General features: G+C 30.9%; 3 protein-coding genes across 3 annotated transcripts in view; 1 reads left to right on the top strand and 2 right to left on the bottom strand.

Moving 5' to 3' along the window:
* The window catches only part of su(sable) (suppressor of sable), a 21,872-nt gene extending 21,539 nt beyond the window's left edge, over window positions 1-333 (bottom strand). The window contains exon 1 of the mRNA XM_065506884.1: window positions 201-333. The gene's annotated coding sequence lies outside the window, so the exon portion shown is untranslated. The remainder of the gene's footprint in view (window positions 1-200) is intronic.
* Window positions 334-12,937: 12,604 nt separating this feature from the next.
* Window positions 12,938-13,995, top strand: LOC135958691 (uncharacterized). The gene is made up of 2 exons (XM_065509582.1): window positions 12,938-12,957; window positions 13,032-13,995. Exons 1-2 carry the CDS (start codon window positions 12,938-12,940, stop codon window positions 13,993-13,995), a joined length of 984 nt encoding a protein of 327 aa, XP_065365654.1.
* A 1,314-nt stretch (window positions 13,996-15,309) lies between these two features.
* Window positions 15,310-21,749, bottom strand: LOC135956541 (putative ATP-dependent RNA helicase DHX57). Its single transcript, XM_065507074.1, has 6 exons — window positions 21,485-21,749; window positions 19,325-21,417; window positions 19,054-19,258; window positions 18,233-18,989; window positions 17,975-18,173; window positions 15,310-16,088 (listed from the first exon to the last, which is right to left on the bottom strand). The coding sequence occupies exons 1-6, from the start codon at window positions 21,550-21,552 to the stop codon at window positions 15,523-15,525; spliced, it is 3,888 nt and encodes a 1,295-aa protein (XP_065363146.1). The 5' UTR covers window positions 21,553-21,749; the 3' UTR covers window positions 15,310-15,522.
* Window positions 21,750-22,202: the final 453 nt, after the last annotated feature.

Here is a 22,202-nt window from a genome sequence, read left to right as displayed (position 1 = left end):
AATACATATTTATTATATAGTATTATTAAAGGCCGCTGTTAACTTTTGCAAACAGAAATATACAACAAAAATTATATAATAATTGTTGTTCATCTATCAATCAATTTAGTTTTTTTTTTCTTTATAAAAAAATAAAGTATTTATGTATGTATAATACTAAAAAGTGGTCTTCTTATATAGTAGTAGAAGTAGTTAATTACTTAGGGTATTATATATAAAGACTTCTTTTCTCTTGCTTTGTTTGTTTTTGATTTTTATATACTTTAAAAATGATTACAAATCCAACTTTTCTTTTATTATATTAACATGTGTTAACAATTCAACAATTTCAACTTGAATGAGACATTTTTCTGTTTGTTATCCAAAACAACGCCTTCGTTTTTCACATATTTTGCTTCTCTTTCTAAAAAAATTGCTGCTGCCTTGACGCCGTTGTCGCCAGCTGCTCAGCTGTGAAATTAGTGCAATGCTGCTGCTGTTTTTTGTTGTTGTTATTATTATTATTGTTTTGTGTTTGTTTTTGTATATACATACATACAAACAAATAAGTAAATACAAAATGAGAGAAAGGCTGAGGCTGCCACATTAAGGGATGTTTGTTTAGTGGGATTTTGCAAAAAAAAAAATCTTTAATTTTACTAATTGTTGGTGTTAAGAGGCTTTTAATTATGTTTTTTATAGTGTTTTTTATAAAGAACTTTAGTTGTTTTCATTTTTAATCACTAATATTATTCATTAGAAACTTGTTTACCAAAACTATAGCAAATAAAAACTCATCTTAACATATGAGCGTTAAATTATAAATAAATACAGTGTCTCACAAAAATGTTAAACATTTTGCATTTAAAAAAATTATATTAAAAATGTATATATTTGTAATAAAGGTTGGTCATATTACAGGTTATGAGATAATGGCTGTCAAATAATGAAATTTCAACAATTGAGCTGTCATCCTTTGGCATTTTTTAAAACACAATTTTGAGTAAAATTTAACCATGGAATGCTATGGACGCATTTTAAAAGTTTGTAAATTGGCTTCTTAAATAATTAAACAAAAACAAGGCATTTTTTAAATGAAATTCGGCGCTGCATTGCAATGATAAGAAAAGCATAAACCGGTTCATATGGAATCGAATGAAAAAAAGAAGCGGTTCATATGAAATCGAATAAAAAATTAAGCGGTTCATATGGAATCGAATTAAGAATGCACCGGTTCATATGGAATCGAATAAAACATGAAGCGGTTCATATGGTATCGAATGAAAAATAAAGCGGTTCATATGGAATGGCATGAAAAATAAACCGGTTCATATGGAATCGAATGAAAAATGAACCGGTTCATATGGAATCGAATAAAAAATTAAGCGGTTCATATGGAATCGAATGAAAACTGAACCAGTTCATATAGAATAGCATCAAAAATGAACCGGTTCATTTGGAATCGAATGAAAAACGAACCGGTTCATATAGAATAGCATCAAAAATAAACCGGTTCATATGGAATCGAATGAAAAATGAACCGGTTCATATGGAATCGAATAAAAAATTAAGCGGTTCATATGGAATCGAATGATAAATTAACCGGTTCATATGGAATTGAATTAAAAATTAACCGTTTCATATGGAATCGAATAAAAAATTAAGCGGTTCATATGGAATCGAATGAAAAATGAACCGGTTCATATAGAATCGAGTGAAAAATTTACTGGTTCATATAGAATCGAATAAAAATGAGACGGTTTATATGGAATCGAATGAAAAATTATGTGATTCTTATGGAATCAAATGAAAAATTTAACCGTCCATATAGAATAGCTTCAAAAATGAACCGGTTCATATGGAATCGAATAAAAAATTAACCGGTTAATATGGAATTGAAGGAAAAAGGATTCAAATGAAAAATTAACCAGTTTATATGGAATACAATAATAAGAAAATATAGGATTAACATTTTAATAAAAATAACAATTAAACACTTTTGTCAGACACTGTACTTGTACAAACATACTACATCTGCTTTTGTATAGTATACTATTCTTAATACGTAATTGTTTATACATAGATACATTTTTATCTAAATCCTGTTTACTACTTGAAATTGAAGTGATTTTATAAATACGTAGAAGACGCATAAGAAACAAATGTTACCATAAATTAGCATTAACGGCCATTTTCACAATGTACGATTAAAAGTTAACATGAACTTTAACCGCAAGTTAGGCTAATTTGAATTTCACAATGTACGATTAATTCTTAATTGACACTATTTAACAACAAAGTTGCTGTAAAATATAACCGAACAAATTTCGCCGGTTAGCATCTTAATTGTAAGAAATATAATAAAAGAACATGGAAAAACATTTATATTTTGTAATATTTATAATTTTTAAAAGTGTAAAGCGAAGATAAGGAAATTTTACACGGGGGATCTAGATACCACCGGATATTTCACTTACAAACCAAACAAATGTGCACTTTTCCTTGTTGGTTTTCAGTAATTATTGTTCAGTTTGTTTCTTGCTAAAAATGCGCAATACCTATTGTATTGTAAATTTTACAGTTAGGTACCTTAATAGTTTTGAGTTTTATACGTTTTTTTATTATACAACTAATAAAATACAAATTATTATTTATTATGCCGTCTTTTTAGAAAATTTTTTATATTTCAATCTTTCATTACACTATTTTTCGTAAACAAATGTATGCATTATTGCCATACTTTCTACTGAATGCTTTGGTTAAGTAATCAAATGATGGTGAAACGTAAATCGGTAACCGTTGGTTAAATGGTCCCCGTTAAACAAACCGACAGTTAGTTAATTTTCCGGTTAAAATGAAATAATCGTACATTGTGAAAATGGCCGTAATTGAGAAATTAATAACTAACCGGAACTAAATACGTATGTAGTATCTACACAAGACGTATTTATTACAAGATGGTTTCGATAGCATAGCTGATTATTTCTTCCTTCACTTGTTTAGTGGCTCGAGCTGTCAAATTCACTAGTATGTAATTACAAGGTATATTAATTATAAGGTAGTGTTATCAGACCAGCTGATCGTTTTTTGCTACTATGTTCATTTTTCGCCGTAGTGCATTATAAATGTCAAACTTTGTTTACATTTTGTAAATGTCAAACTTTGTTTTGCTGTTAAATTCGTTTATGTTTTAAAACCAATAATACTTCTACACGAAATTAGTTTTATTTTTAAAAACATCAAATTAAATTACAAACAGATTCAAATTTATAAACATTTTTTGTTTAACAAAAATTCGCTTTGATTTATTTGTGAGCATTTTTCCCTGCCAGCCAATTCGCCTTCAAATGCAGGCACAATGTCAAACTACATATAAAAAAAATATAACCAATTCGCTCGGTATTCTGAATTCGCCGATGACACTACCTTATAATTAATATACCTTGTGTAATTGTTTTTTTTAATATAAAAGCAACTAAAACAACACGCATAATAGTACCAAGGTGCATTTAATAAGGTGCCATCGACAGCACAGCTGATTATAGAAATAGCACGCACAAATGTCAAACTACATATATAAAAAATATCCGCTAGTACGCCCGTATGTCAAACTCTATATATAAAAAATATGTGAATTCGCCTGTATTTATTTCAATTCGCCACTGCTGTCACCTTGTTAAATACGCCTTGATTGAAAATCAACTCTGAAAAAGGCGAAATGAAAAAGATGAGCAAAGAAGGGTTGCCAGTCTTTCAGATCATTATTGTAATGAAATCATGCATTTTTAAAAACGGCAAATTAATTATTGTGCATTTTAGAAAATGCACATATATTTTTTAGTTATTTATTTAAAAAAATTGCCGTAAGCCTTTTATTAAGGCCCAATTGGCAATACTACAATATGAATGAAACTAAAATTTAGTTTCTAAATTAGTTAGTTACTAGTTTAGTTACTAAATGTAACAATATAAAATAACAATATAAATAAAAAAATTAAATGAAATGCCCTAACCTTTATTAAAATAATCGAGAATTGTTGTTATTTGGGTGACATAAAAGTATCCGTGATACAGAATATTTTTTTCATACAAGTAATCAAAAAGTACTACTTCATATTCGAAAATTTATCAAAAAGAGAGAATTAAATAGACACTTTCATTAAAAATGTGAAATTTAAGAAAAATTGCCTACAAATAAATACACAAAGTATTAAAAATTAGCAAAAAAAAATAGAATTCGTGTCAAATTTAAGAAATCAATGTAAATGTAAAATAAGATTTCGAAATAAAAAATAAGAATAATTGGGTAAAGTAGTAGCACGAAATTTAACGAAATGTATAAAAATTGGCAACCTTACAAACGAGGCGAATTTTTATATTTATTCGCCATATTGAAATTATAACGGATTTTTTGGTAAAATTTTCCATCATTGCACATTTTTTGTCTTGATGAAAGGAGCGTCGTCCTCTTGTTTAAAAATTTTTTATAAAAAAATAACTAGAATTGGTTATTTTATTTTACTTCTTGGATGTGTGGCATTTTTTTTTTACTTTATAAAAGCAATATCTTTTTATTTATCACAGCGTTAATATAATATTAATAATATCCATCTAATCAGAGACGAATTTCTGAAATTTCTTCAAAAAATACATCATTTCTCTAGTTTCTAATTCTGCTGTAAGTTTTTTTTATTATTTATGTATAATGTAATATTAATTTAATTTAGTAATTAATAACTTTCATAAATATATGTACTTTTTTTTCAGCGCACGTATTTTACGGATTGCCTCAGAAATATCTCGTCGTATTTTCTGAAGCGTCATTTTTTTAAAAAATTTTTACAAAAAAATTACTTTTATCAAGCAATATCTTTTTATTTATCATCACGTTTTTCTGAAATTTTGAGGGACGGATTTCTGAAATTTTTGAAAATATACATCATTTCTCCAGTTTCTATTTTTGAGGTAAGAATTTTGTTATAATTTAAGAAAAAATTAATTTAGTAAATTATCATGGCTATTCCTGTTCTCACTTTCACCATATTTACCCTATTTTTGAAAGCAATTCCGTGGTTGGATAAATAAAAATTTTGTTCTTGTAATGGTCAGCGAATAACTGCAACACTAGTCGCCACTTTTGACCACCGTGCAGAACATAAATGCCTGATTTTCGAAACAGTGGCCCAAGAGTGTTATGATTAAAAGCGATTAGCGGTTTCGCAACCTAAAATTTATATTTTTATTTTAACGCTATGTTTTTTAAAACCATTTCTAAATCTTATATATAAATAGGCCACACATTTTTTTGTGGTACACTTTTAAGTATGTTTTAAAGGTTATTTTCTCTAGATTTGCAGAACATAATTTTTTTTACAATAAAATGGAAGACAAAGTGTTTTGGGGTGAATTTTTGTAAATGTATGAGAATTTAGCGGAGCTGTGGAAATCAAACTCTGAGGATTACAGGAATTTAAATAAGAGAAATCTGGCTTTAAACTCGCTTATCGAAAAATTAAAACAAATTTATCCCCTCGCGGACCGAAGGATGGTAACAAGTAAAATTAACACTTTTCGAACCAGCTATCGTCGTGATTTGAGGAAAGTAAACAACAGTGTAAGGAGTGGTGCTGGCGCCAATGATGTATTCAAATCTACACTATGGTATTTTCCAAAGTTGGCCTTCCTTAATGGAGCTGATAGCTGCGTTGCTGGTAGTTCCATGATGAACGAAAGTTTTGAAATTGATGAGGTATATATAACTCAATAAAACAATAGTGTATAAGCATATACACCATAATAAGAATCTACATAACTGATGATTCTATATGATGTGGTCAAAATTTGGTGAAGTAATTCTACTTCCACAAAGTGGCTCAAAAGATCAATTGAAATATTACTTTTGTTCTAGATGTCTACTAAAATGTTTCGAAATGTTAAAAAAATTATACTCTATTGTTTTATTAAGGGGACGATATGTATAATTTTGACATCCATAATTAATATTATACAAAAATTATAATGTTAAAATAAAAATTTTAAATTTTCCTTTTTAGACTCCGAAAAAGAAAAAAGTTGGTTCATTTGAAGATAAGTTGTTAGCTATGGCAGAAGAGCTTTTGCAGCGTGCACCTCCTGTAGAACATTGCTGTTTACATAATTTTGAAATACCAGATAACGAACAAAAATATATTAGAATCAGACTTATTAACGAAATTTCCCTTTATGCCAGTAAAGGTCAACTTAAAATGTCACACATAGATTTATTAATTAGTGCATTAAATATTGAAAATTCCGAAAAATCAATTCCTGTATCAGGAATTTATTTAAACACACCGAAACTAGTTTAATGTAAAGTATACTTATTAGGCCGGCTCGAATTGTATGGACGACCAAAAAGTAAAAAATCGTATAGCAGAAACGTATTCTACGTAAAATTCCAAGAAAATTTCCCCAAGAAAACATAGGTCTAAAATCAAATCCTATCTTGCGCATTTAGTCTTGTAACCAATAAAAAAAACTATCAAAAAAAAATATGTACTGAAATATCATTGGATAAAAGACGAAATGCTCAAGATAGGATTTGATTTTAGAGAATATTTTTGTAGAATATATGTTAACCCTCTAAATCCTCAAGGCATGGGTCTTTTTGTCCTTCTTTTAAAAAGAGCAACAAACTCCATTAAAACAGGGATTAAAGCGGTAAAAATGTTCCGCAAAAATGTTGTCCGTGAAATTTTACTACAAGTCCCTGAATGCACCAAAACGGAAAATTCAAAAATTCTCACGAACAGGCTTTGATACCAATAAATCATTAATACAAAAAAGCTTTTAAATTTTTCACTTTTTTTATAAAAAAAATAAAATAATAACAAAGTAGTGTACTTATTATATGTGACATATGTGACTAAATTGCAGAACTTCTTATTCTTATTATTATTATTAAAGAGGAAGTCGGTAACTATGTTGATGCATTATATGTTTTTTTTTAGTTTAATTATTATTTTCATTAGTTATTACTTAAAAAAATGATTTATTTCTATCATTAAACTATTTTTATGTATTGTTATACCCTTCACCTTCGTGAGAAGGGTATATATAAGTTTGTCATTCCGTTTGTAATTTCTACATTTTTCATTTCCGACCCTATAAAGTATATATATTCTGGATCCTTATAGATAGCGGAGTCGATTAAGCCATGTCCGTCTGTCTGTCTGTCTGTCTGTCTGTCTGTCTGTCTGTCTGTCTGTTGAAATCAGTTTTCTGAAGACCCCAGATATCTTCGGGATCCAAATCTTCAATAATTCTGTCAGACATGCTTTCGAGAATTTTGCTATTTAAAATCAGCAAAATCGGTCCACAAATGGCTGAGATATGAGGAAAAAACCAAGACAACCTTGATTTTTGACCTATTTTTTACCTATATCTGGATTACTAAGACATTAATATAGACAATATGGATATCTAATGATAGATATTTCAAAGATATTTGCAACGACGTATATAAGACCATAGTAAGTTGGACCTACAATGGGTCAAAATCGGGAAAAAAAATTTTGAACCCGAATTTTTTTTAAAAAAAAAAAAAAATTTAAAAAACAAAAAAAAAAATTTTAAATTTAAAAAAAAAAAATTTTAAATAACAATCGAAAAAATTTTTTTTCCAAAAAATTCAAAAAGCAACTGGAAAAAAATTAAATTTTGTTTACCTAAAAATATTTAAAATTTTGAAGTATAATTTGGTGAAGGGTATATAAGATTCGGCATAGCCGAATATAGCACTCTTACTTGTTTTTTTCTTATTTTATTTGTATTTAGGAACATTTTTGTTATAAAAACCCTATGAAAATATTTACAATGTCAAATAAAAATTTAAAATTGTACCTATTAATATCGAAAAATTAATTCTTTGTACTAAAGTAATTAAAAGAACATAAAAATAACAATTATTGTTAAAACTAAAATATGTATGTAGTTAAAAAAAAACATCACACTTTATTCGGTGCGAGCGAAGAAATAAATCTTCTGTAAACAAAGTTTATGAACGAAAAATGGGAAAAGGGAACATATTTCATGTGAAATATTGATTCGCGATTGGGGTGATTAGTATTTTTTTTTTGTTTTTTGGAGTAGCAGTGTTTGTTTACTTTCATTGAATTAATTATTTGTTTTTTTGTTTAATTTAATAAAGGTTGCTTTATTGTTTTGTTTGTCATAATTGTTACTTCGGATATTCAAGTTGAAAACGTTGAACGATTTTTGTTTAGACGTGAACACGACTAATATATTTTGCTGTTGATGATGTAGTTGATGGCATATACAATAATAATTGTTGAATTGTAATCAAATGCATTGCACACTTTTCTATTGCATTGATGCCAAACTAGCTGAGTTGCTGGCTGATGTGTGATGAAGTATCTAACACAGAATATACAGAAGTGTCAAATTTGACGTTTAAAAAACGCAAAATCAGATGTTAGGGCAGTTCTCATAAAAAGAGATAGCAATATATTTTGTACTACAATATCAGTGATGTGTTAAAGCAAAACGCTATATACAACACGAATTTGGTAGACAAAGAAATGTGAACAAAACAAACAAATAAATTTGTAAGACAATTTTTTCGTAGTCTGTGGCACAAAATTTTTTAAAATGGAAAATTATAAAAATGTGTGTATTGTTTACGTGTAAATTTAAATGAAACAAAATTCTTGGTTGTTTTTTACATTTGCAAAATAAAACTCCACATGTACAATGGCAATTAAAAGTGAAATATTACAAAAATAAATGATTGCATCAAACTAAATCGGAAAGAAATTGAATTATTGCGGCAGAAAATTAAGACTAAAACAAAATGAAAAGGGCAGTTACTAAAAATGAAACAAATATAGAACTATATTATTTTCTGTCTCGTGACGCCTCTGTATACTTTGTGGTATCTAATGTGGATGGAATATTCTGATAACTCTAAACTGTAAAATTAAATGAAAGAAACATATACAATTGTTAATGATTGTAATGTATACATAAATATGTATTTAAAATACGTAGATGTTGCTTACTTTTTTGCAATTGAACCCAAAGGACCCGTGGGATCAGGAGGCGTCAGTCAGTTCAACACTTTCACCTGTGAATTCTTTGTGAAAATAACGTGTATCCGTAGTATCTGAAGTTACGGTTCGATCTATAAAATAAACATTAAAATTTTTATTATGTAATCAATCATGAAACACTTAAATAAAATTTAGAACTTTTAATAAAAATTAGACTTATTTGTGTGCTATGTTTATATGTATGTAAATTTCGTAATTATTCAATTACTTGCCTTTTTCTGCACCAAATCAGTCCAATTAATGCTGGCGAAGAAAGGATGTACTTGAATTTCTTTCACATCACCTGGTCCGCCATCTAAACGTTTTTTTTGGATCTTTTGCCAAAAGACCGGCCAGCAGGCTTTCACAACTTACACGAGAGAATAATTCTCCTCCATTTACATACTGCATTACGAAGCAAAGTTGGTTTGGAAGGAATATTTTAAAGTCTGGAAAATAAAAAATAAAGACATGTGACAAATAACTTTTTATTGACCATTTATTATAATACTTACTATTAAAAATGGATGATTTGTTGTTTGTAGAACTCGACTTTGAATTGGAAAATAAAACAAATTTGGCATTAGTGTGTTAATATGTCAATTGTATTGAAATATTTTTTAAAATTAGCACGATTTTCTGTTGCATTATCGCAAACAGTATCGGCAACCGTTTTTAAAATAAACTTTGGTAAATTCAAATCAATATCTTAATCACTACTTGCATTTATTTTTCTCTTTTGTAGGAAGTTGTGTAATTTGCAACAAGTCATCGTTATAAGTGTAGCTTTGTCTGGTGAGAGATTGATTGTTGTATGCAAAATTCGAAATCGATTTGATAATATTCCAAAGGCGCATTCCACCACTACTACCCTCGCTCTCGACAGCCTATAATTAAATGTAATTTTGTCTTTATCTGTTGAGTAGTAAGAATACGGTTTTATCAGATTTTCCTTTATTGGAAATGCCGAGTCCCCCAAAAACACATATGAAGCCGTTATTTTGCTGTTTTTTAAATGTTCGGGTGGCGGAATTTTTAGCTTGTTGCTAACTAAATCGGAAAAAAATTGCGTGTTTCCTATTAGGCTGGCATCTCCCTGCCCTCTGCCATTTGTTCCAATGTCCACCATTAAGAACTCTTTGTTGGCATTTGCAATTGCCATCAGCACAATTGAGTGGTACCCTTTGTAGTTCAAGTACATGTCCCCAGACCCAACAGGTTTTTTTTATTTTGATATGTTTCCCATCAATGGCTCCAAGGCAATGTGGAAAATTCCAGCGTTCATTAAATTGTTCGCTCTCAATTTTCCACTACCTTTCATCAGTTGGTAGCTGTAAAATATTTTTTAATTTAATACAAATTTAGTTTATCCTACTAAACTACGTTACTTTAATAATATTTTTTAGGCCTTTGTTTATCGCTTGGCAAATTTCCAATACAATACGAGCAATAGAGGTTGGGGAAATTGCTGTCAAAAACGATAAGTCCGTATAACTGTTCCCGCTTGCCAAAAATCTTAATGTTACGCCTAATCTTTCATCTAATTTGATTGCATTTTCGTTACATGAAGCAAATGACTTAATTAATTTAATTAAGGAATTAAATGTTTCCCGGTCCATGCGGGTGTAGGTAACAAATTGATAATCGGATACATTTTTCAATATAGGGACCTGCCCAAAAGTTTTCCGTTTCTTGAAATAGTCGTTGTATTGTAAAGAACGCATTTTTATAAAACAAAATTTCCATACAAAAATCGTTTTATAAATTTGTAATGAATTTAAAAGATTGATTAATAAGTTTTTCTTAAATATTACACTTACCTTCTTTATTATATTTTTCACTCAAAAACTGTACTTGATATTTATAAAATAATAATAACGGCAATTTAATTAGATATTAAACACTTTTTACAACACATAAAAAAAAATAACACAACCTGTTGCTCCGACACACTTGTTACAACTGATTTGTGTTTCTCAGAAATTTCCAAATTAGCAACAAAAAATGGCGAAACAACTGTTTTTGATTTCCACAAAAAACAAATTCTGCGACAGAAAACCTCTTCAAACAGTCACCTCACACGAACACATGTAAACCTTACCTGACTGACCATTTGACTTTTCCCTGCTTAACCATGACTGACAAACACCCCGTGTAAATTAGATGGGGTGTTTGAAAGGTCTGATTGACAAACTGGAAAATCCGTGCGGTTTTTGCGCTGCCGATGCAGTTGTTCCAGTCGTGGAAATTTAGAAAAACAAATACAAAATACAACTCTGTACGAAATGAGAGAAAGGCTGAGGCTGCCACATTAAGGGATATTTGTGTTTAGTGGGATTTTGCAAAAAAAAAAATTGACTTTTCGACTTTTATCGATTTTTAAAAGGTCGAATTTTCGAACTTCAACTTTTTTTTAAATTTTTGAAAGATGTCGACTTTTTTCCATTACATATTTGAGTTTTTGATTTTTATCCACTTTTCGATTTTTAAAAAGTCGACTTTTCGAACTAAGACCTTTTTAAATTTTTGAAAGATGTCGACTTTTTTCCATTACATATTTGAGTTTTTGATTTTTATCGACTTTTCGATTTTTAAAAAGTCGACTTTTCGAACTAAGACCTTTTTAAATTTTTGAAAGATGTCGACTTTTTTCCAATACATATTAGTGTTTTTCGATTTTTATCGACTATTTTGGCCAAAAAAGTCAATTTCGTCATTTCAAATTTTCAGCAAAAAGTCAATTGTTCGAATAATCTACTTATGGAACCCTAGTAAAAACTCAACATTTGACAGGAATACCTGCAAATAGCACAGATTACTCAGATATGAATCAGCTTGGTCTGGTAATACGGCAATAGAAAACAAACAAAAGAAAATGGCTAAATCACACTCGTTGCCTATTGAAAATCGTATTTTTTCTCTTGCATCGAAAAGTGGTTGTAGAACTTTAAAATATCCATACGGTTCGATATTACTTTTTTGAGAACTGTTATTTGTATCGTATCAGTGTAATCATTTGTGGCAAATAATATCAAATAATTACGATTGTGTTGACTTTTCCATCCCCGGTCACTACTATTCGTTGTTGTTGTTGTAGAATAACTAGTGTTGCCAGTAGACTTCCTGAAAATCCACTATTTTCTCCCATACAATAAAATCAGATTTTTCTTAATTATATTTCAATAAACAAGCTTCAGTTTATAAAATATCGCTATATAAGATCATTATTATTAGAGTTTTTACATGAATACGATGTGAAGCGGCCACCGAGATCGTGCGATTTGACCCCGTTAGACTTTTTTTTAACGTAGCAATATTTATTGCCGCAATGATGTGTGATATGATGTGTTACCCCTGTCTATACTTGACAAATATTTATCGTAACAATAAATGACATTTGTTGTCAAGACAATTTTTTCTGAGCAAAAGCATTAATAATTTTGTCATAACGAAGCAATAATACTAATAAATGGAGACTGTACCTGATAATTTTTTATCTTGACAACAATTTTGTATAGACATAGGGTTACAAACGGAGTGATATATTCAATATACCACCATCTCTTTTGAATATACCACCCACCTTTTGGGAATAAAAAATGGATTTTGTGGGCAAATCAAATTGCTTTTTTTGTTAAATTTGCTGCTGGCATCACTGGTTGTGGGTTAGTATAACTTGTGGTTTAATAATAACCTCAGGTTTTATTTAAAAAAACACTAATATATAAAATTTTAATTGTTATCACAGGTTTATTTAAAATAAAAGAAAAAAAAACGTTTTTCAGTTACAAATATTTGTTGTTATTGTAACCAACTAAAGCAAGGAACTAAAGTAGTTGCAACATTTCCACTGCAAGGCTTGGAGCACAATGAAAGAGAAACGTACACGGCAAGTAAAACTACAGATTAATGGAAAAAGTAGTCCACATTATTAAAGTGTGTGATTTTTCTTCATTATTATAGAGGCCAAAACTTTTCCGCCCAAGAAGAAGACTTCCTGGTGTCATTGATAGAAAACCATATAGAAATAATCGAGACGAAAAAATTGGATGGCTATACCAGTAAACAAAAAAATGAAGCATGGGAAAGCATCCAACAAGAATTTAGCAATCAGACGGACACTTACCGGACGGCAAAGATGTTACGGGAGAAATATGAAAACATGAAAAAGAAGGCTAAACTAATAATGGCATCACAAAAGCGCGGAGATTATCTGGAGAATGGTGAAGCATCTTGCAGTTGTTCACAAGTTCGTTCGGTTGCCATAAATCGTTTAGTTGATTTATTAGCCATGGGTGCCTCTTCAATGGAGCACAGTTTTGAGGGGAATAGTAATGAAATAATAACTAATGAAGTTGTCAAGCGTAAGGTAAACAAAGTTAAATGTAAAACTGAAGTGTTAGATGATGAAGTTGAGGATGATACGCACCAATATGAACCCATAGTACAATTGACACATACACCTGAAAAACAACTAACACCGCCTACAAATTGTCCAACATTTTCCACAAACTCCAAAAGATCACCCGAACAAAGTGTGGTGGTCAAAAATTGCAGGGCTTCAAATTGTGATGCGTCTGATGTAAGAGCGTCTAAAGCCCAGAAAACTTTCTATAGAAATGAGGAAAAACGTGCTGCCGAACGTCATTTATGGGAAAAAGAGTTGAATGCAAAACGACAAATGTGGGAGGAGGAGTTGAAGAACAAAAAAATTGAGTTATTAAATCTACAAATTGAAAAGGCAAGATATGAGACGCAAACGGTTGTTACTAGCAATGGTTATAATCAACTATCCGGTTATACGCTACCTAAGGAGTCTAGTCTCCACAAACCAAAGATTGTTGCTGTATCATCGGAAAGTTTTCCCTGGCAGGAATCTGCGCCAGCAACGGAAATGTCGCAACAACAACAACAACCATATCTATAGTAAAGTGTTTTGTTAAGAAATTTACATTTTTTTTAAATTATTTTGTGAAATTTTAATCTCATTTCATCAAATTTCAGCTAAATAGAATTTTTATACAGCCCAATTATGAATAAAAAATTCCGCAGGATTTTTTTCCCATTGAATTTGAATAGGAAAAGGGAAAAAACTCCCGGGGAATTTTTATTCATAATTGGGCTGATAGTGAAAAGTTATCTGTGAACTTTTAAAAGTTGACCTTTTTCCGACATTTATTTCTGATTGTAACTTGTTGAAGCGCATACTTAAAGTGTTCATGATTTTTATGATTTTTAAATATGAACCGGTTCAATTTTATGCAATTCTATATGAACTGATTAATTTTTCTTTCGATTTCATATCAACTGATTAATTTTTTATTCGATTCCATAAGAAACAGTTAATTTTTCTTTTGATTTCGTATAAACGAGTCCATTTTTCATTCGATTTCGTGTGAACCGGTTAATTTTTCATTCGATTTCTTTATGAGCTGCTTAATTTTTCATTAGATTCCATATGAACCGGTTCATTTTCATAAGATTTCAAACGAACCGGTTAATTTTTCATTCGATTTCGTATGAACGGATTTATTTTTAATTTGATTTCATATGAACCGGTTAATTTTCAATAGATTTCGTATGAACCAGATAATTTTTCATGCTATTCTATATGAACCGGTTCATTTTTCATTTGATTTCGTATGAACCGATTTATTTTTCATTCGATTTCATAAGATCTGCTTCATTTTGCATTCAATTCCATATAAAACTGTTCATTTTCATGAGTTTTCATACGAACCGGTTAATTTTCAATCGATTTCGTATGAAGCAGTTAATTTTTCATGCTATTCTATATGAAGCGGTTCATTTTTGATTCGCTTTCGTATGAACATACATATTTATCATTCGATTTCATATGAACCAATTAATTTCCTTTCCATTTCGTATGAAAATTGATTCAAAATCTTGAAACATAATTTTTTCGAAGTTTTCTAAAATGTTAATTTTAGAGTATTGAAATCTTTATTTTGTAACTTTTGTCTTTTTAGTATTTAATTATAAAGATTCCAAATAAATTAAAAAAATGTTCGAACTTAATTTCGAAGTTCCCAAAATTTTAATTTTAACAAATTTTTTAAATTCTAAATGATTTTGAAATTTTTCGAACTTAATTTCAAAGTTTGTCAAAATGTTAATTTTAGAATTTAATAAAAAGTGTTTCGAACTTAATTTCGAAATTTTCGATGCTTCGCAAATTGTCCATTTTAGAGTGTAAAAAGTAGTACGTATTGTCTACCAATTAAATTTAATATTTCCAATTCGTTTTTATTTTGTTTATATATTTAATCAAGTATTTTATATACAAAATATATTTAATTTAATACAATTTAAAAATAAATTTGCTAAATTAAAAATACAACATTACAACATTCAATAATTTCCTTTTGTGTTTAATTAATCTCAATGAAAAAAATATTTTAAATGAAATTTGTCTCACTAAATCGAGAACCTTTTAATTATTATTACCAATCAAGTAAACAATATTTTGTATAATTTTACATCCATTCTCATGATTCAATAAATTCAAACAAGGATCACGAATTTTCTCCTCCAACAGCTTTAACAATTCATTGCGCAGACACTGTATCATTTCAGCTGTCTCATGATTATGAGCCTTTATTATAATCCAACCATCTTCCAAAAGAAATAGAAAATCACCATCATGCAATTCGATTTTGAGATCGGATCCAGCAAATAATACCAAGGGTACTAAGGGCAACATACTGCACTCACGTATGAAAATGCGTGAGGTTTTCACTTTTTCCTGATACACCAGGAACGGCGATTGAAAGTTGCCCACATCGGAGTTGACGGAGGAGGGATGAATGGCTACATAACCGTCTTCTCGTGTCTTAAAGCGTAAATCTCTGGCAGTGGCCATTTTGGGCATGGCGCCACCGGCCGTTTGTATGTAACTTCTTTCGGGTGTCATGATTTTAACAATATTGGGGTACAGGGAAGCACACAGGAGGGATATTAATAAACGATTATTGTCGCCATTGATGTTTAAGTCGGTACCTGGAAGAAAAATTTAAAAAGTTTTTAAAGAAAATTAGTTTTGTGACAAAAATTTGGAAAAAATATATAAAACAATGAAATTTCTATGTGATTCGCTTCATTTTTCAGACTATTCTTTATGAACCGGTTAATTTTCAATCGAATTCATACGAACCGGTTCACTTCTGATTCGATTCTATATGAACTGGTTTATTTTTCATTCGATTCCATATGAACCTGTTAATTTTAATTCGTTTTCATACAAACCGGTTTATTTTTCAATCGATTTCATACGAAACGGTTTATTTTTCATTCGATTCCATATGAACCGGTTAATTTCTCAGTCGATTCCATATGAACCGGTTCATTATCCATTAGATTCCATATTAACAGGTTAATTTTTTATTCGATTCCATTTTAATCGATTAATTTTCATTCGATTTCATATGAACCGGTTCATTTTCATTCGATTTCGTATGAACCGGTTAATTTTTCATTCGATTCTATATCAATCGGTTATATTTTCATTCGATTCAATATTAACCGGTTAATTTTTTATTCGATTCCATATGAATCGGTTAATTTTCATTCGATTTCATATGAAACGGTTCATTTTCATTTGATTACATATGAACCGGTACATTTTTCATTCGATTCCATATGAATCGGTTAATTTTTCATTAGATTTCGCATGAATCGGTTAATTTTTTATTCAATTCCATATCAATCAGTTCCTTTTCATTCGATTCACATACCAACCAGATAATTTTAACTCGATTTCGAATGAATCGGTTTATTTTCATTTGATTTCGTATTAATATTTCATTTCGGTTAATTTTTTATTCGATTCCATTTGAATCGCTTCTTTTTTCATTCGATTCCATATTAACCGGTTAATATTTTATTCGATTCCATATGAATCGGTTCATTTTCATTCGATTTCATATGAACCGGTTCATTTCTCATTTGAATCGGTTTATTTTTCATTAGGTTTCGTATGAACCGGTTAATTTTTCATTCGATTCCATATGAATCGGTTAATTTTTCATTCGATTCCATGTTAACCGGTTAATTTTTTATTCGATTACATATGAACCGGTTCATTTTGGTTCGATTTTTTTATACAAACCGGTACATTTTTCATTGGATTCCATATGAATCGTTTAATTTTTCATTCGATTCCATATGAATCGCTTCTTTTTCATTTTATTTCATACGAACCAGATAATTTTCACTCGATTTCTTATGAATCGGTTCATTTTCATTTGATTTCGTATGAACCGGTTAATTTTTTATTCGATTCCATATGAATCGGTTAATTTTCCATTCGATTCCATATGAAACGGTTCTTTTCTCATTCGATTCCATATGAACCGGTTAATTTTTCATTCGATTCCATATAATGCGGTTCCTTATCATTTGATTTCATACGAACCACTCATATTCATTCAATTTCGTATGAACCGCTTTATTTTTCTTTCAATTTCATATGAATCGGTTCCTTTTTATTCGATACGCATCATTTTCATTCGATTTCGTATGAACCGGTTCATTTTTCATTCGATTCCATGGGAATCGGTAAATTTTTCACTTGATTCCATTAGAAACGTTTTGTTTTTCAATCGATACCATTTGAATCGGTTCATTTTTTATTCGATTCCATACGAACCGGTTCTTTTCTCATTTGAATCGGTTTATATTTCATTAGATCTCATATGAAACGGGTGATTTTTCATTCGATTCGATTTTCATAAACCGGTTCCTTATCAATCGATTTCATACAAACCGCATCATTTTCAATCGATTTCGTATGAATCGGTGCATTTTTCATTAGTTTATTTATTCGTTCGTTTATTTTCATTCGTTTTCGTTTGATTCCTAAATATATAAAATCCTCTTTTACTTACCCGTTAATTCTAAAATATTGTCATTAGCATTTTTACGTTTTCTAGGCACATTAATGGGCACAAAACCAATCGAAACCAAAAGTTCCAAAAACTGATATTTAACTTCGGAAATGGTTTGTAAAGTCTTCAAGGAGAGGAAATGTTCATCGGCGTAATTACGGCTGGCAAAGAAATTACGTTTAGAAACCTCCAACCATTTCTGGAAAATAAAAGATTCAAAATAAACAAATTCTCTATTACATATAATTCACCATTTACCTTATAAGCCAACAAACAAGTTAAATGATCACTATTACACAAAGTAAATTCTCGTTTACGTCTTTCGGCTTCGGCCCGTTTATTGAACGGACTGACAAAGGGTGATTTGTGTGATAAGCAGGCAGCTATAGTTAAAATACTGTCTAAACACTGGAAAATAGCACCAAACAACATTAATTTGCCTATTCTAACATCCACCGGCAAAGCGGACAAATGATGACCCAACGGTGTTAACTGTTGATCCTCATCTAAGGCGCCCACATCTTGCAGCCTTGTCACAGCCGATACAATATTTTCTTCGGTGGGTGGTTCTAGAGTTTGACCCAATACCTCGACCACATTGAGACCCTCAAAGTTGGGCAATGTTTTTATACGCAATACCAATTGTTCCAGGGGAACTCTATGTATCTCGGGTACCGGTTGAGCCAAGAAATTATATTTGAAACGATGATGGGTATAGAGATGTATACAAACACCAGGCATAACGCGACCAGCGCGTCCCTTACGTTGATTGGCATTGGCTCGTGATACATAGACTAGTTCTAGGGATTCCATATTACGATTGGAATCGAAACGTTTCTCTTTCATTAGACCATAATCGATGACGAAGACACAGTCATCTATGGTCACTGAAGTTTCGGCTATATTTGTGCTTAACACTATTTTTCTTTTGCCTTTGGGGGCGGGACGGAAGACAGCGGCTTGTTCATCGCTGGACAGGGTGGAATGTAGTGGTACCAAAATGTAGTTATTAGATCTGGAAAATAAATATGAAAATGTTAACTGTTTTGTTTAACAACCGGTTTTAAAATCAAACTTACCTTGGTCCAAACATTGCACTATCACACAAAGCCTCATGAACACTTTGAATTTCCTGTAAACCAGGTAAAAATATCAAAATTGTACCCTCTCTGGGCCAATTATGCTCTCCCTCCACCAAGTACTTTAGCACCGATTCTATCAGTTCGGGATTAACCTTCATGGGCTCCATTAGATAAATTGATTTACAAGTTTTCTTGGAATAATCTAAAGAACAAATAACATATTTAAATAAAACATTCCCAAACAAAAAAATTTGCCATAATAACCCACCATTATATCTAGCATACATGGCGGATAAATTTAATTTCTCATCCTTTATCTTTGTGGGCGGTGCTATATTTTCCGCCTTAATATCAGCATATTCCATTTCACGCATTAGTTCTTCTTCCTCCTTTTTATTTACCTTGCGACTGTATTGTGAATCACATTCCATCACAAAATCACTGCGCTCTAAAATATCTTCCAAGAATAGCTGCTCTACGGGGAAAGTACGACCGGGTATATCCAATACTGGTATATTGCCAAAATAATCGGAGAATAGTTTAGCATTGAGAGTGGCAGACATGAGAATAACTTTTAAATCGGGTCTTTTGGGTAAAATGCGTTTTAATATCATAAGCAAAAAGTCAGACTCTTCACTACGTTCATGCACTTCATCAACTATAATGTGTGTCACTGAATCGAGCAGCGGTTCGGAGGCCAAACGTCTCAGTAATATACCGGTTGTGCAGAAAGTTAGGCGTGTGGCTGAGGATATTTTATTCTCTAGACGTATCTGATAGCCCACCGTTTGGCCTATTCTTTCGGCTCTTTCATCAGCCACTCTCTCGGCCACACCAATGGCTGAAAGACGTCTAGGTTGCGTGCATATCACCTCCACATGAGGCATTTTTTGTGAGTTATCTAATTGGGAGGCCTTGAAAAACCAATTGTCCAAGACAAATTGAGGTACTTGTGTAGATTTACCACAACCCGTTTCACCCGATATCACCAAAACCTGTGAAGTTTCCAGCAGGTTTAATATGTCCAACATTTTTGAAAAGGCCGGCAGATTTTGCCTGCCAGCCATCATTTTCTTATAGCGTTCATCTCTACGTTTTTCCATAAACTTTTTCAGCAACATTCTATCTTCCTTTTCCAAAGAGTCTAGATTTTTTCTGTAATTATCTCCTCGAGATGTCATACCCTTTTCATAGTGCGTAGGCAAGGGAGCTAAATCCTTAATATTATTTTCTTCTAAGCTGATGTCTTCCACATAAAATAGCGACTTATCGGCTGACGGAAAAGGATTACTATGCAAATCTATGGTGTTAGAGAAACTCTCGTCCAGTTGCAATAGTTCGGAGATGCTGAAAACACAAGGTATACCATCTCTACAAGATTCTTTAGCCTCTTTATATAATTTCCTAGCTATTCTCAGTCTCACCTCTGTGGGTATGTCATGGCAAGTGGTTTTCAAATAGATATAGGGAGCCTCATAGGGATATTTGGTGTTTGGAGGAAATCTTATTTCCAAATAAAAACAATTGTCATCGGATTCTTTGGGTTTTTCTTTTTTCTTTAAATTTTCTTCACTATTAATTTCCGGTTCTGGTCTTATATGAGCAAAACGACATTTGTTAGCAAATTTGCATGTGCCTTCTTTATCGAAATTACGGCATCTTTGAGGTTCTTTGGGCTTCTTAAAATTAGATTTGCCTCTGGCTTGATCAGCCGCCTTTACAGCTAAATCACGGGCCTTACGTACTTCCGAAGGACTATGCTGCAACAGATGGTCTATTTTAAATTTTAAACTCCACACAAAATTCTTTTCCTTTTCCTCATACAGTTTATCGTATATAGATTCTAAAGCCTCCTTCTCATCATTGCGCATATCCAGCAATTCCTGTTCGGTTATATCGCTGGGTAAAGAGTGTGAAACATTACATTCCTCATTCTCCGGCAGTCGCATGTATTTGCGAAACAACAGCAATAAAGCCTTATCCGTATCACCCTCACAATGTTCATAGGCCTCTAAACAATGGGGCACTGCAAAACCATAATTTTCTAGTTTCAATAAAGCATAACGCCTTAAACGATCCTCCGGCTGTTCCAAGCTTTGGCTACCATCTGCTGCTGGTGGTTTCATTGTGGAATAATTTGTTACTGATTGCACTATTAAGGTGCCACGATCTTCCCAGTAGGTTTTTTTCATTCTCCCACCACGATCCTTATACTTGGTAGGATCATCCAAACGAAAATCATCACCGTGTATAGATTTCAAGGTTTCCATGCACATTTTTTGTGACTCATCACTCAAGCGCAATACCTGCATTTCGGTCTTCAAGGCCACCTTAGGTGCCGCCACTTGGACGGGTTTATTGCTAAAAAAAAATAAATAATTTTGTAAAAAAAACCCAACTATTGTAATAAAGCAAATATTTTGCTTACGTTGCCCGAGCATCTGTAACAGGTCGCAAAAAACAATCGTCAATTAAACGCTGAGAACCTTCATCCATGTTGATGCGTTGCTTGTAATATAATTACGTTGGAGTATTGGAAATAATAACTAGATAATATTGTATACAAAACTTGTGAAATTATTAAGAAAATAAAAGCTCCTCCGTAGGAAAAAAAATAATTTCACAACAATAAAACAAAAACTCCGCACAACAGCAACAACGTGCCCGAAAACCTTAACACTACAAAGCTGCTGAATAGCAAAATTAAAAGGCGTTAAGAATATTTGTTATTAAAACTTTTATTTTATTTTCAATTAAAAGCAAAATAAAATATTAATGAAGGTTCAAATGCCTATAATTTTAGTTTTAGTTTCTTATTTATTTCTTTAATTTTATATGGTTTAATAATTTAATTTAAATGCAACAAGTGTTATTAGCTTATTTTTAACGGCGCTAACAATATTGGCTTTAACTTTGTTATTTATGTATATGATTGTTGTTGTTGTGTATCTCGCACAGCTGTTTTTGTTTACATTTTGTTAGCAGTGATGCTTACTATTGAAAAGTAAAAAAACGCAAAAATATTTATTTTTCATGTACAATATCAAATTTTTATAACAAAAAATTGTTAGAAATTGAAATATTTATTATAAAAAAGTAATTTTTAATAATAAATATAATAAATAGAAATACATCAACAATTTATA

Source organism: Calliphora vicina, chromosome 4 (assembly GCF_958450345.1).
Source record: "Calliphora vicina chromosome 4, idCalVici1.1, whole genome shotgun sequence".
Lineage (NCBI taxonomy): Eukaryota > Metazoa > Arthropoda > Insecta > Diptera > Calliphoridae > Calliphora > Calliphora vicina.
Note: the sequence above shows the minus strand (reverse complement) of the source record. Positions and strands in the feature narration are given on the sequence as shown.